The sequence below is a fragment of the Ursus arctos genome, unplaced genomic scaffold (assembly GCF_023065955.2).
Source record: "Ursus arctos isolate Adak ecotype North America unplaced genomic scaffold, UrsArc2.0 scaffold_1, whole genome shotgun sequence".
Lineage (NCBI taxonomy): Eukaryota > Metazoa > Chordata > Mammalia > Carnivora > Ursidae > Ursus > Ursus arctos.
This window is the reverse complement of record NW_026622763.1, coordinates 55,245,095-55,258,828: the sequence shown is the minus strand read 5'-3', so window position 1 is coordinate 55,258,828 and position 13,734 is coordinate 55,245,095. Positions and strand designations below refer to the sequence as shown.

Below are 13,734 nucleotides of genomic sequence, written 5' to 3'. Positions count from 1 at the left end.
GTGTGTTCTGTGTTTTGATTTTTTTCATTATGGTTTCTTTGGCTCTCAGTGCGCTCTGACAAGCGCGGAATCCGTCCCCCCATCCAGTAGATCCGTACACACTTCCAGAAAAATTGTCAAGGGTTTTCTTTGAGCCCCCGCTTCCAGCTGGAGCAGATAAATGGCGAAGTAAGCCTCCACCAGCGGCGCCCAAACCCGAGGACGGCAGGGCGCACTCTGAACCCCTCCTCGCCCTCCAAGTGAGGGGACTCACTTACTTCTTTGTCTCACTGAGGAAAATACGTGGGCTTGTGAAGGCTTCTTTTCTGCCTGGATCACAAGTACGTCAAAACGGGCACCGCCTGGGAGGGCCAGAGAGGGAAGGCGCAGCGCCGGCCACACGTCCGGCCGGCTGCGTGGCGAGGGCGTTCTCGGGAGGCCGAGCAAGCCCTGGAAGGCCGCGCCGGGGCCGCCGCGGGAGGAGCGGCCGCTAGGGGGAGCGCCCCGAGCCCGCCGCCGGCCTTTGTTCGCGCGGCGGCGCCGGGGAGTGCGGGCGGGGAGGGCGGGCCGACGCGCTCGGGCCTCTGCAGTGGGAATGACCCGCGTCTTTGGCGGTCGGAGTCGCCTACGGTCTTGTCGGCGGGGACTCGCACTGTCTGGGGCTGTGCGCCTCGGTCTCGCCCCGTCCCACACATCCGGCCTTCGACGCGGTCCAGTCCCCCAGGCCTGCTGCGCCGCGACGTCCCCCTGCGCGCCCAGGGCCTGGGGACCGGGACGCCCAGGGCGGGGGTGGGGGGGGGAGGTGCAGACGGAGCGGGCAGGAGCCGCCAGACAAAGCCTGGGGAGAGCGCGAGCGGGAGGGGGAGAGAGCAGGGGTGGGGCTGTGTGTGTGTGTGTGTGTGTGTGTGTGTGTGCGCGCGCGCGCGCGCGCGCGGGTACAAGAGAAGGAGGGAGGGAGACTAGAACTAGAGAGCCAGAGGAGAGAGGACAGCTCAACCCGAGTCAAAGCTGAACGCTGTCCCCTGGGAGAGCACTGTCCTTCACAGGGGCCCTGCCGTGGGGTGCTTGCGAACTGGTAGGGAAGAGTGGGCTGCTCATTTCAATACCAGACAGATGGGTCTGTAGGTACAGCTAACGTGACAAATATGCACGGGTCTTCTCAGGGATCCTCCTTCCTAGAAAAGGAGCCAAAACTTCCCTCAGAGAGTTCCAGTAGCTTATCTGTGGAGGGTCAGGCTGTCCCCAGAAGAGATTCCATGATCGAAGGCTCTGGAAAAGTGATACGAACATAGTTTTTCCGCAGCTAGCAACGCTGAACAAGTTCCTTGGACCTGGCCACTTTCTTCTCTTGTAATGCTTTCTTCCTCTCCATTTCGGCCGGACTGCCTGGTATTCCTATAGAATTGTAACGCCTGAGTCTTTCTGCAGCCAGGGCCAATTCTGGACTGAGTGACCTATCTGCTGATGACAACAAGAGGGAAAGACTGAATATGATCCTGGGAATGAAGGTCATTAAGAACATTTTCAGATCGACTTCTCATAGTCTGGCAGTGGAGGAGAAAAAATAGAAGTGTGGTCACTCAAGTCTAAACACTGGCTTCGAAATTTAAACTCCACTCAGGGTACAATAGGAAATGGAGCAGGTGTTTGGCTAGCTCATTTCATTGAAGTTGAGCCCCTTAACTCCTAAAATAAACCATTTCTTTCATATGAGCATGGGTGAGTCACTTGATCTTCTTTTCCTCATTCGTGAAATTGAAGGATTGGATCAAGGTCTCTTCCAGCTCTAAAATTAAAAGAGTTATCTCTGTTGAGAAATATGCCAAGGAACATTCCTTATTTAAATGTATGATGCTATCATGGGATGAAGAACATGAAATACAAATTTTTAAAAGAAGAAAATGCAGGAGGATAGCATTTTCTCCAGCTGAATCTCCATTTCTAAATTTTTTATGTCCAGTGTTGATTATTTACTGTTATATGAGGTCACATCTAAAATAGTTAATGCTCCTTAAGTGAGAAAGCAACATCACCTCTGAGACCCAGTACGGAAATCAACCAGGGAGACCTATGGATGAGATGATTTGCTGTTCAAGAGGAAATCGTTTTCCTGCACTCAGAAAAGACTCATAGACTTTATTTTTTTTTTTTTAAGATTTATTTTATTTATTTTAGAGAGAGAGGGTGAGTGGAGGGAGGAGCAGAGGGAGAGGGAGAGAAAGAATCCTCATGCAGACTCCCTGCTGAGTGTGGAGCCCGAGGGGGGTGGGGGGCTCAATCCCAGGACCCTGAGATCATAACCTGAGCCAAAATCCAGAGCTAGCCACTGAACCAACTGAGCCACCTAGGGGCCCCAGCGTCTTAGACTTTAGAATCCTTGGGTTTTCAGTACCAAATCCCTGCAGGAGATAGCTGATTTTTCAGAGCACTTAATTCTTTATTCACATTTTGTCTTTTTATCACAGTTGCGTAAGTTTTGGGGTTTGAGTACAACAGAGAGACGCAAATCCAACTTTGTGGTGAAAACATTTCTCAGTGTGCACATCAAATTTTAACAGTTGCGAGAATGTCCATGATTAAGGCTATTTCACCTAACATTTGTCTAAGTTGAGGAAGTTCCAACGGTGAAATTTAAAGTCTGTGGCTAATGAGGAACACAAGTTTTTTTAAACTTCATGTTTAGAGGGCAGTTCTTTAGCCTCTCTGTTGGAACTATGACAATGTGGGTCTGATAAAATATAACTTGGTTTCAGACTATCAAATAGCATTATAAAAATGTTTGGACTAGATTTAGTTCTCCTAAAAGGTGGCAGATTGATAGAGCATGGAGAAAGCAAGTCAGCTTCCAGAAATGATTGCTTCGTGAGAAACAGGGCCCTTCTTTCTCCAGAGTGACATGGACATTCCTAGACAACGTCTTAACTTGCAGAGTTCTTAAAGCACGAATCCCAGCTTCCTTCCCTGCTGAGGCCTCTGGCAAGAGTGGAAATTTCTCCAGGAGTTCTGTAATGCAATGGTACCTTGCCGAAAGTAGGGGTCACCGGGTCATTGCATTCTAATCAGCCAGAAGCCAGCAAGGCTATCACCATAGCTAAACCCTCCAGAACAAGCCTGTGAAATATGTTCTCTGAGCCCTCTGATCTCCTTGGTCGGCCACCTCCCTAAGTGGTTTCCCTCCCCCTCCTGCCATGTTCTCACACTGACCACAGCCCCAGCCTGCTGGCAGGGTCTCCGGGTCCCACTCTTTGTCTCTTACCCCTTCCTTCACTCCCTTACCTCACTGCCCGGCTAGGTACATTTGCATCTCCTCTGTGTGACTCTTGCTCCTAAGGCTCGTGGCTCTATACAGCAGGAATGGCCCTGTCATCGTTCCGTAAGAGCAGCTAATAAAGCTGGACAGAGTATTGTGACTGTAAGTGTCGATCGACGCCAAATCATTTAGGAACTGCTTCTTCAAAATACCATAAGTTGTTTTTAACTCAAGACCTTTCATGGTTAAGAAAAAGAATAAAGGTTTAGGGGAGACAAATAAACCTGCGCTGTAGAAGACATAATATATAGCTCTCTAAAGAGATCATTTACGTGGATAAGCATGTGTTCATAAATGTAGCTAAAGCTCCAAATAATACCAGCTAGATTTCGTCCGTGGTTGGTCTCTTAACTACCTCCATATCTGTTTTGAACCTTAGCACAGACTGGCCAAAGGAAATGTGTCTGCCTCGTTGACCTTCTTCCTCATTAGGGGACGGTTCCCTTCGGCGTTTTATTGCTGATCCTCTAATTACGAGAAGTTCTGTCTGTGCCCACATGTTCAGAGCTCAGACTTTACTGAGCGGTCACTCTCTTCTCTCCCTGCCACCCCCCTCCTTCCCCTCCTGCCTCCCTTCTGTAGTGACGGCAGGGATTTTGCCAACTATTTTGGCTTTTTACTAGATAGAATAATTTATGGACTAAGCACCTTGCCCACCCTTCAGAAGTCAATCCCCCACGGTTAGTTCCCGGTTCGACGATTAAATGTTTCTTCTCTTCCTTGCTCCCGTGGTTGCTGCTGCGGTTTCAGCTGTCCAATAGCCATCTCAGTGGGAAATTGTTGGTTCCTCACGTCACGCTGGTTTCTGAAAAGCTCCTTGAGTATCTTCCCAGAGCCGGCCCCAAGTCAGGAGCCGAATCATCAGCCAGACCGCATGGGCGCCCCTTCGAGATGGCCCCATCACTTTTCTTTCCGCAAGGAAGCAAAACGATCTGCCCCACCTTCTGGCTGGCCAACAAGTATCCCACATTTGTATAAAAACGAAATTGGCCCACATATATCGATTGCAAGCATTCTTAGCAAAGCACTCTGCTAGGCACTAAGTAACCAGATACAGGATCGGGTGAGGTTTGCTAAGAACACTGCGGGATTTCTGAAAATAGCTGCAGGAAGGGAAGAGAGCTCCCAGAGGCCACGCTGCCGCGAATCCTGGAAAGCAGCGCCTGACACCGGAGGTCCAGACGGCCAACCGGCTTCAGCAGAGCAGCATATTTTTACAGAGTTCATTTAAACCATTATGTCGTATACGTTCTCTTTTTTTTAAATGATACATCACTGCTGACAGTTGGCATGTACTGTTTTCATAGCTTAGCCTTTATAAATATTACGAGCACATATCACAGCAGTATTGTTATAACGAGTTACAATGATGTGTTCTTTGAGAGCGTGCCAATGACTGGTTTATATCCTTGGTGAGGTTGCAGCATCATAATAAATGTGGTATAAATCTTTTCCAAGGTTCAGCAGTTCCTTTAAGCCAAGAACACTACATGTGGGTTGTTGGGTTCCCCGCGTTGCCCCCAACCTTTGAACCCCCTGCTTCCTCAATGCTTTGATATATAGTCCCCAATTTTGAGGATGTTAATATGGTCAGTGATCTAACCACACTCCTTTAATAGAGGGCAGCCTTTATTATAATCTGGAAATAATTTTCATCTAAACATCACCAACAGCCAAACATAATAAAATATGTATAAGTCAAGTAACATTACCCAGAGGCTGCATGGGCTCCAGCAGAGTCAGCCCCAGCCGCTGCACAGCAGTGGGTCTCAGGGAGGCCGGGAGGGAGGGGACAGCTCTGTGTGCTGTCACAGGGGTGCTGTCATTGTCGGGGGCACGTGGGAGAAAGCAGTCACCCTCTACTAAGAGGGCTCTGTTACCGCAGAGGAAGCGCAGCAGGTTTTCTCTGTATCAGGAGCCAGAAGAAGGGGCTGGGGCAGTGAAATAAGCCACATGCCAGACGTAGAGGGCTGACAGAGCCCATCTCTTCCGGCCTAGCTCACTTGCTTGCTTTGGACAGCTGGCATGGTCTCTGGTCTTGATTCCCTTCTTTCTACCATGTGGGGCCCGCGTAAGGACGGAAATGCAGACCTTTCATTACGGCGCCAAGTGCACGCTTACTATCCCAGGGCAATTCTGGGTACAGTAACACAGCCACCGCCCTGCCTGCCCTCATCCCCTGAGTCACTCCCTGTGGGAGGACACCAGCTTTGGCCCTCGAGCATCTGATTCGTGCCCAAAACTGGTCCCAGACGCCATGGTCCCTTCCGAGTAGGGTGCATTAGAATGATTAGTTGGAAACTGTAGGTATACTGAAAAGTAGACAACTGAATCCTGAGTCATTAAATCTTCATTTAACCCTGCTAATTGTGTACCTGGGCCAAGAGCTGCCTTCAGATAATCACGCCACAGAAATCGGCTGTGGAAGTAGAATTGATCTATAGTCAGCTGTCCCAAGCTTGAGGTGGTAATTCTTTTGCAGAACATTCATCTATTCTATATCATCAATGAAACCACACTTGAGTCAGAACAAACGCAGAGAGGGTCTCGGGGGGATGCGTAACAAGGCCAGTGGGAAAACTCCCTGTAAGGTTCGCCCTTGGTTCAGGCTCTAAATCACCTCTATCCCTGACTAGGCTGGGGTGACTTCATTACCTTTTCCTGTGAATTATTAATACCAGAAACACCGAGCCTGGAGGCAACGGTTGGAGAAAACTCTACGCATGGAGGAAATGAACCCCACCTATTTTCAAGTGCTTCTCCTTTTCTTTCCCTGGAATTTCCTTAGTCCGCCCCCACTCCACCGCCCCAGCATCTTAATTGTTCGTGTGTTTGAAATAGCTGGCGTTTGGCTCACTAGTGGATCCAGTGCTATTGCTCGAGTTTGCTTATTCTTTAAGAAATATCTTTTTAAAAGGAAAACCTAGTTCCTATGACTTTTTTGCAGCACATGTCCCAAGTCCCAAGTGACCTGTAAGGATGTGAGCTCTGAGTACATTCTCTGCCTGCTTTTTGCTTTGCTGGGAAAATAAACTGGTAGGTGAAAAATGACTTTCACTAATGGACCCTTGCTGTTGCCACAATTACCTGTAATCTTAAAAGACAGGTGCTTGGATTTGGGTGCCAGGCTTCCCGTTCTCACTGCACAGCTCTTCTAGGTTTTATCCCTGATCCGGTCCTTGCCACCCCCTGTTGCCCGCGGCACTCTCCTCTTGGACTCCTCCTCTCTCTCTCTGGAGCACACGTGGTCTCAGGACATCTCACTCTCCTTCTTGTCCTCACACCTGTTCTCTGGCCACAAACGCCCTCCCTTGACTGTCCAGACATTGTGAAAGCATCTTGTTCGAAATTAGTTTTATTATACTCCACGTTCCCCAGGCCCTGTCTCAGCTCTCAACCTACAGGAGAAAAATAAAATCCAAAAGATTAAGTCAAAAGAAAATCTTGCATGCGTGTGCAGTTCTTAATGCCCTAAATACACAGACCAAAGAAAACTTGGGAAATTGGAGACTGGAAGAAAACTGTGAACACTTTTTAGATCGTAATTTCTGAAGTGGCCCTATTTCAGAAGAAAACTGACAATTAAGTCATTGACACTTGGTTTGAAGTGGGCTTCTAAGCCTGAGAAAGATGTGTTTGACGGAGTGGGGGGAAAAGTTTCATGAGGCTTCTGGAACCTCGACTGTGTCTCAACCTCTTGAGGAATTAGGGATAAATGAAATCAGAAACATGTGGAATATATTTCCCTTTAAATACACGTGAGGCTAGAAATTAAGGAGAAAGTGTTCAGCTAAAGTTATTTAGGGTTTGGCTTTCCCCACAACATCTGAAAAATAGTTCAAGATGTCAGATGAACCCAAAGTGCAACCACGTTCACCTTCTACTGAAAATAGAGTGTGTGTAGCAGCTGAGGGGAGACATGTTTAATGTCAGGTTAATAAAAAGAGAAAAAGGTATGTTGGAGCTGAAAGGAGGAGGGAACGTTCAAATATGCACAGAAAAGAAAATTGTTAAAGCTAGAGGAGATTTGGCTAGAGAGAAGGGACAGAGGAATCTGGAACCTTAGTACTGTTCCTGAGACATGCACCTCCCTGGGGCCTGGGTTTCTCTTAGCAAACAATGCTTTTCATGAGACTTTTTCTTTTGTCACTTGATTTTCCCTCAAAAGTTTAAGCTATTGCACCTTGATTATAACAGAGATGTCTTATAGGCATCAAAGATAGGTTTGAAATGGGACTGGTTTTTAGCTAGATGTCTTCAAAGAACCGGTGAGTTTTTATGCCTAAGTGGTTGAACTCTTGGATGCCCAGACACTCAGTAAGTTGGGAGCACACTGGGTCGCCCTATAAGAGGGAGAGCCGAGACCTCTGTAGGACTGCCTACAGCAATGAGAGAGGCTCTTGGTCTATGGGTCTGCCGTTGTCTCTGCTGGCACCCAGAACATGGTAGAGCTGTCCCTCCACTGGACACAGAAGGACCAGCTTTCTTTAAAGCCCACAGTCTACACCTCTACGACCATTTCTGCTGTGCCCTCCCTGTCTGGATTGATGCAATCCATGGCCGTGAACCCCCGTTTTGAGCTGGTGATCATCCTCTTTCTTTTCCCATTGGACCTCAAAACAAGAGACAGCAATAAGTTCCACTTGTGCCTTCTTAGCTCTTGTGGAGTCTGGGACTCTCTATAAAGAGGGAAAAGCCTGCTTCTTGCTCCACCTGTAAAAAACTAGAAAAGAAGCCTTAAATCAGACTAAAACACATAATAAAACTCAGAGGTGGAGGAACAGGATCAAATGATTATGTCCCATAGGATGCCCTTGGAATTTGGGGACGTGAACTTGGCTAAGTCTCTGAACATCTTTTTATTTCAATTTTCCCATCTATGAAATATAGGATAATAATGTCTGCTCTGCCAGTTTCATAAAGGGATTGTTATATGATTAAATGAGATAAAATATGTATAGGTGTGTAGGTGCTTTGAAAGCAATCTGCACCTCTCTTCTGAGCTCCGAGTGGTCTATTTGACATTTTTACCTGAATGTTCTACTGGTATCTCGCACTTAGCATGTCCAAAACAGATCTCTTGATCTTCTCCTACAAATTTCTACCTACTCCAACTTTCTCGTTTCTGCCAATGACTCCATCACCCAACTGGAGGTTTCAGCCAGAAATTTAGGGATTTTCCTTGCTACCTCCCTCTGCTTCCTACTGCCAATTCAGCACCATGTCCTATCGATTCGGCTCCATTTTTCTGGAATCTGGGCACTTCTCTAGCCCAAGTTCTAACCCCCTCACCTGAACTACTGTGAAGCCAATGATTAGTCTCCCTGCTTCCTCTCCACCCCCACTCTCCTCCTCCCTCCTGCATCTCTCCCTACCCACTCCTCCAACCCCCACCCCCACCCCCACAATGTCCATTCTCCTCACTGCAGCCAGATCAGTCTTTCAAATTTGATCATGTCACTCTCCTGCTCAAAATGATTTGGGCTTTCCTGCCTCCCAGGAACTTGAAGAAAAATTCAAGAACATAGGAATTGAGAGAAGGCTCCACTATGTTGCGACTTAGGATGTGTGACTTACCAAGGTCTTGCTGTGAGACACACATGCAGGGCTAATATATCTTCAACCCTTCCCTCGCCACAAGAGCTCTGACTGAGACCTGACAGCTGCGTCCTCCTCAGCCAGAAGTCTTCCCTGGACACCCCAACAACAGGTCCCTCCATTGAGAGGGTGTGTGTGTGTGTGTCTGCTTGTTTGTGCAACTTTTGTGCCTGCCACCTGTTTCCCAGCTGTAACTGCAAGAAGGAAAGAGGGGAGGGAATGAAGTATAATGAGAAGAATAACAAGATGAGCTCTTTTTTATTTGTATTTTTTATTGATAATAAGAATTTTTAATGGTCTGAAATTTTCTAAATTTTGAGTATTTTCTTGATGTCCTAAAAATGCTAAATCCGGAAAAGCCTCAAACTATTGAGGCTGAAAAGTTTCTGGAAAACAAATAAGTTTAGAATTTGGAATCCAAATAACTCTGTAACATCCATATGCAAAGTCTTGGCTCCGTGGATTATCTAAGAAAAAATTTTAATTTGAAACTGACTTCCTCAACCACCCATTATTAGTGATTTGTACTCAAGAAAGATAAACTAATTTTAACATTTTCCCAAATGAAATATATTTTAAAAAGATAAATTCACTACCAGTCATATTCTGTAAAGTTTTACAAAGCTAAACATAAATGCTTTCTGAGCTATCTGTTGGTTTAAATTATTGGGTCAGGATTTTAATGTTTTTGGCCAAAAGCCATCTCAAAACTTTCAAAGTAAAAATTAAGTATAATGTAATTTTGAGAATAAGTCATATATTATAAAACAGAACAGAGCTAAAATATTTCTAAAGCATTCAAAGTTTTTATTTTCAATTATCTGCACTTTCATTCTCATCCAGGAACACAAATGATCAAGGGTTAAGTAACTATATTTAAATCCTTGATGGCATCTTTTCTCAGTGATCTTCAAAAACTTCATAGACATGACCTGCTGTCGAGTATGATTAATCTCAAATGCACAGGAGCTGGGGGGGTTGGACAAAGTGGCATAAGCATAGTGTAGGGAGGACAGCGTGGGTGTCGTGCATCTTAGAACCTTGTCCCTTTCTCTCTGCCTGCCGTGCCCCTAACAATCAGCTGTGTCATCCAATTTCTTAGATGTTCAACTGCAAAGTGAGGATACAAAGGCAGATGGTTTCTCGAAAACGCTTTCCAAGTTCCAAAACACCTGATCCATGCTTTTACGATTTAACACACCGAATCATCTGTAATGGGGAAAATCTTCAAGTGAATCCATGTAAAGCAGAACCTGAAAAATGCAGAGTAAAGAGTCGGAGCCTGGATAAGGTTTGAATGAGACTTGACTCTGAAAAGCAAAACTAAAAATTATTAAAAGAGATTAATTTTATTGTATTTTAAACTGGGGGTTATCATTGGATAAATTACTTTTTAGAACCAAGAATGAAACACATAGGAGATTTTCTTCACGTAATTTTTCTACCAAATTTATGGTAGTAAAATACCTCATTATGACATCCATTACTATCATAAAAATAGTAAAATATTTTGGAACTTCATTACTTTTCCCAAGGGCCCTCTTACTCATTTGATTTTCAAACATTTCTGATGAATTACTATTCCATCATCATTCCTCTTGATTTTTTCCTTACTTGTTGCTAATTTTTCTGTTTCTTCCATTCCCATCTGTCAGCAGCTTTGTGTGTAATTCAAACAATTGTCAACATCACCTTATCAACTTCACAAAATCCCACATCTTTTACAAGATTTGCAACTTCACTTTGCGGTAGATTTCTACTATTTTGTCAGAGTAATTGGCAAGTCTAGCATGAAGAAGGGGAGAGATCTTTAAGTGAGGGCTAATTTTATAAATAAATGAACGACATTAGTGAACATTTTCACATTATGGCTGCTGTTCTGGCCCCTGTGCTCATTTTGTAATGAAAAGGATTCACTCAGATAATAAAGCAGCCTTGTTTTTGTGAGTTCTGGAATCTACCTCCCTTTTTGTTTACACAAAGCCATCTACTACAAAAATAAAAGATGTCTTCCTGATTCCTGATTCCCTAGGAAAATTCCTATGAGAAAATACTACATTTTAGAAACATAATACTAATATTATTGAAACTCTCCTCATTTGAAAATTAATAAATGAAAGACTTGACAAAAGAATGCTGTCTCAACTCTAGAACAATTGTCTGCTATAATGGCTCATAGCAAAATTGTGATAACTGCCTTCACAGGATATTTCACAGTGAGAAATATCCTTTTAAAAAATATTCTTGGTGGCAGAGTCCACGATATCTTTATGTGAAAGGCCATTTATCAGGTAATAAGGTGGCAGATCGCCTTACAAGGACCCTCAGGTGGAGGTCATTTGTTTCTGAGAAAAGGTGGTCTCAGTGCGGCCTGTGTCCCTATCATGGAAAAAAAGAAACGGATTGAATTACTGATGTTGGAAGGTAAGTTCTAGAATACCTAGTGCAAAAAAATCCTGTTACAGATGGTGCTTGAGAGCCATTCTGATGATTTTGCTTTCTCTGAACTGCTGCTTTTCTGAATTTTGTCTGCAGATGTGTCATTTGGCTCCGAGATGGAGTCGTAATGGCCAGATGACTGAATAGTGCTAACCATGGGTTTCTGAGCCAGGATTCCCCATCGACCCTTTACCCCAAACTGCCACTTCCAAGCAAAAGCTAGGTATTGCACGGTGCACTGGTATTATACACAAGTGATGACTCATGGAACTTTACATCAAAAACTGGGGGTGTACTGTATGGTGACTAACATAATATAATAAAAAAATATTATTTAAAAAAAAAGCTAGGACAGTGGGTTGTTTTTGGAGGAGACACAAACCCAGGAAATAGGAGTGAGACACGGCAGACAATAAAACAGGAGGGAAAGCTGAGGGAAAGGTATGTCTCCTAGCTGGTCAACCCTGTGGGTGACTGGAGTTCAACCTCCCCAGGACCTTCAGAGAAACTGCAAGAATGTACCTAAGAATTGTCTGCCTGGGAACAGAAGGGGAGGCATCTCTCCTCCAGCTCCCATAACATCCATCAGGAGTGGCCTGCACTCCTGCACTTCCGGGCTGCGGGTCGCATGTGTGAATAAGCTTCCACAGGCATCTCTCTCACTGGGGTTGTCAGAGGGCCCTCAGGACAGGAAGTAAGATGTCTGTGGTGTAGCTGAGGTGAGGCACTGTCCAACTTGGTCAGCACGAAGCTAATTCTAGCAGCAGCAGCTAGAGTAAAAGGTGCATGAGAACAGGAGGCAATGCCGATGAAGTGTTGGACACAGAGATACAATCACTGAGGTGAAGAGTACAACTGAATTCTGGTCAGGGCACTCGGCCGTCAATCTACCCCCTGCTGGGGATGCCAAGAAGACTAGGTGGCTTTGTCCTACCAGCATATGGTGACACATGGAACACAGGCACAGGGCCCCCAGCTCTTTGCACCATTTTACACTTTCTCAAATGCCGTCTTCATCATGTCCATCGCCTCTGCCTGTTCAGGAAGATGGGTGAGTTCTTGGAAGCTTATTGTTTCAAAAGCACACTCAGCTGGCTTCACAGGGTCCCGTGAGTCTCCACTCCAATCTCTGATTCCGCATCGGAGATGCTAGTAGAGAGTATGACTCAGAGTAGGCACTCCGTAAATAGTCACTCTTTCTGTTTTTACTCCATAACTTTTAACCAACTCTTTACTCCTTTTGTCTATACTGGTAATTTTTAGAAATTTATTTGTTTAAACCCTGCCTTACTCCAAAAACTACCTGAAGTGGCAGGTGCGAAAGTTAAATCTCACCCCTGCTTTTGTCCATGTATGTCCCTACACAGAAGGAGCCTTCTCTAGGGCTATTGCTTGGAGAATTAGAAGTTCAAAGTCAAACCCAGTTAATGAATGTACTCACCTATGACACAATATTTACTGGGCAACTCTTACATGCCAAACACTTGTTTAAAAAGGGGAGGGGGGACACCACTATTCCTTCCCTCAGTACGCTCACAGTCCACTGTGGGGAAGGAAAACAGATCAGTAAAGAGACAGTTGTGATGCAGAGGGATGGAGATAAGCACAGGGAGCCTGGAACATAGCCAACCTAGATTTGGAGGAAGAAGGGGGGTAATGGGGGGCTCACTGGGTTGCACCTTGAAGAAAGTAGCTGGGGGTTCCAGGCACACAGAGGAACCTGTACAAAGCCCCCAGGGCACCTGAGGGATACAGGGCAGGCAGATCATAAAGGACCTTTTGTAACATGCTGAACAGGTGGCGTTTGATCTTGAAGGATACAGAGAACCAAGCAAAAGATATCTAGAATCTGCCCACTTCTCACTATCTGGACTAAACCACTATCATCTCTTGCCTGGACCATTGCGGTGGCCTCCTAATTGTTTCTGCTTCCACCCACGCTCCACTAAAATCTTCTCGACACATCACCCAGAGTGATCTTGCTAACAGTAATTCGGATCATATCACTCCTCTGCTCAAAACCCTCCCAACAGCTGCCCAGACCACTCAGAGTAAAACTAAAGTAGCCTCAGTGGCCCAAAGACCCTCAGTGATGTCATACCAACACCATGCTGTTACTCCATGCCCCCATCTCAGTGGGTGGGACCCTACTCTACCCTCCTTGCTATTTCCCAGCAAGAGTGGCCACTTCCTTCCTTCCCGATGTTTCCTTACCTAGAATGCTCTTCTGCATGTCCACATGGCCTGCCACCCTCACTTCATTCAAATCCCTGCTCAATTGTTTTTTTAACAGTGAGGACTTCCCCAACCAGACTGTATATAAAATAGCAAACTCCCTTTCCCCTCCCACTGGTTCTTCCTAGCTCCCTTACTGTGCTGCTTGTTCTTCCCAGCATTTATCACTCTCT

At 45.6% G+C, this 13,734-nt stretch overlaps 1 protein-coding gene across 1 annotated transcript in view; it reads right to left on the bottom strand.

The window, feature by feature from the left end:
- The window catches only part of LOC113248248 (uncharacterized), a 144,974-nt gene extending 131,745 nt beyond the window's left edge, over positions 1-13,229 (bottom strand). Inside the window, exons 1-3 of the mRNA XM_057315990.1 lie at positions 13,191-13,229; positions 12,321-12,475; positions 258-817 (exon numbers count right to left, since the gene is read on the bottom strand). Coding sequence (XP_057171973.1) covers positions 258-817; positions 12,321-12,475; positions 13,191-13,229 — 754 coding nt within the window. The remainder of the gene's footprint in view (positions 1-257; positions 818-12,320; positions 12,476-13,190) is intronic.
- Between the last annotated feature and the right edge of the window lie 505 nt (positions 13,230-13,734).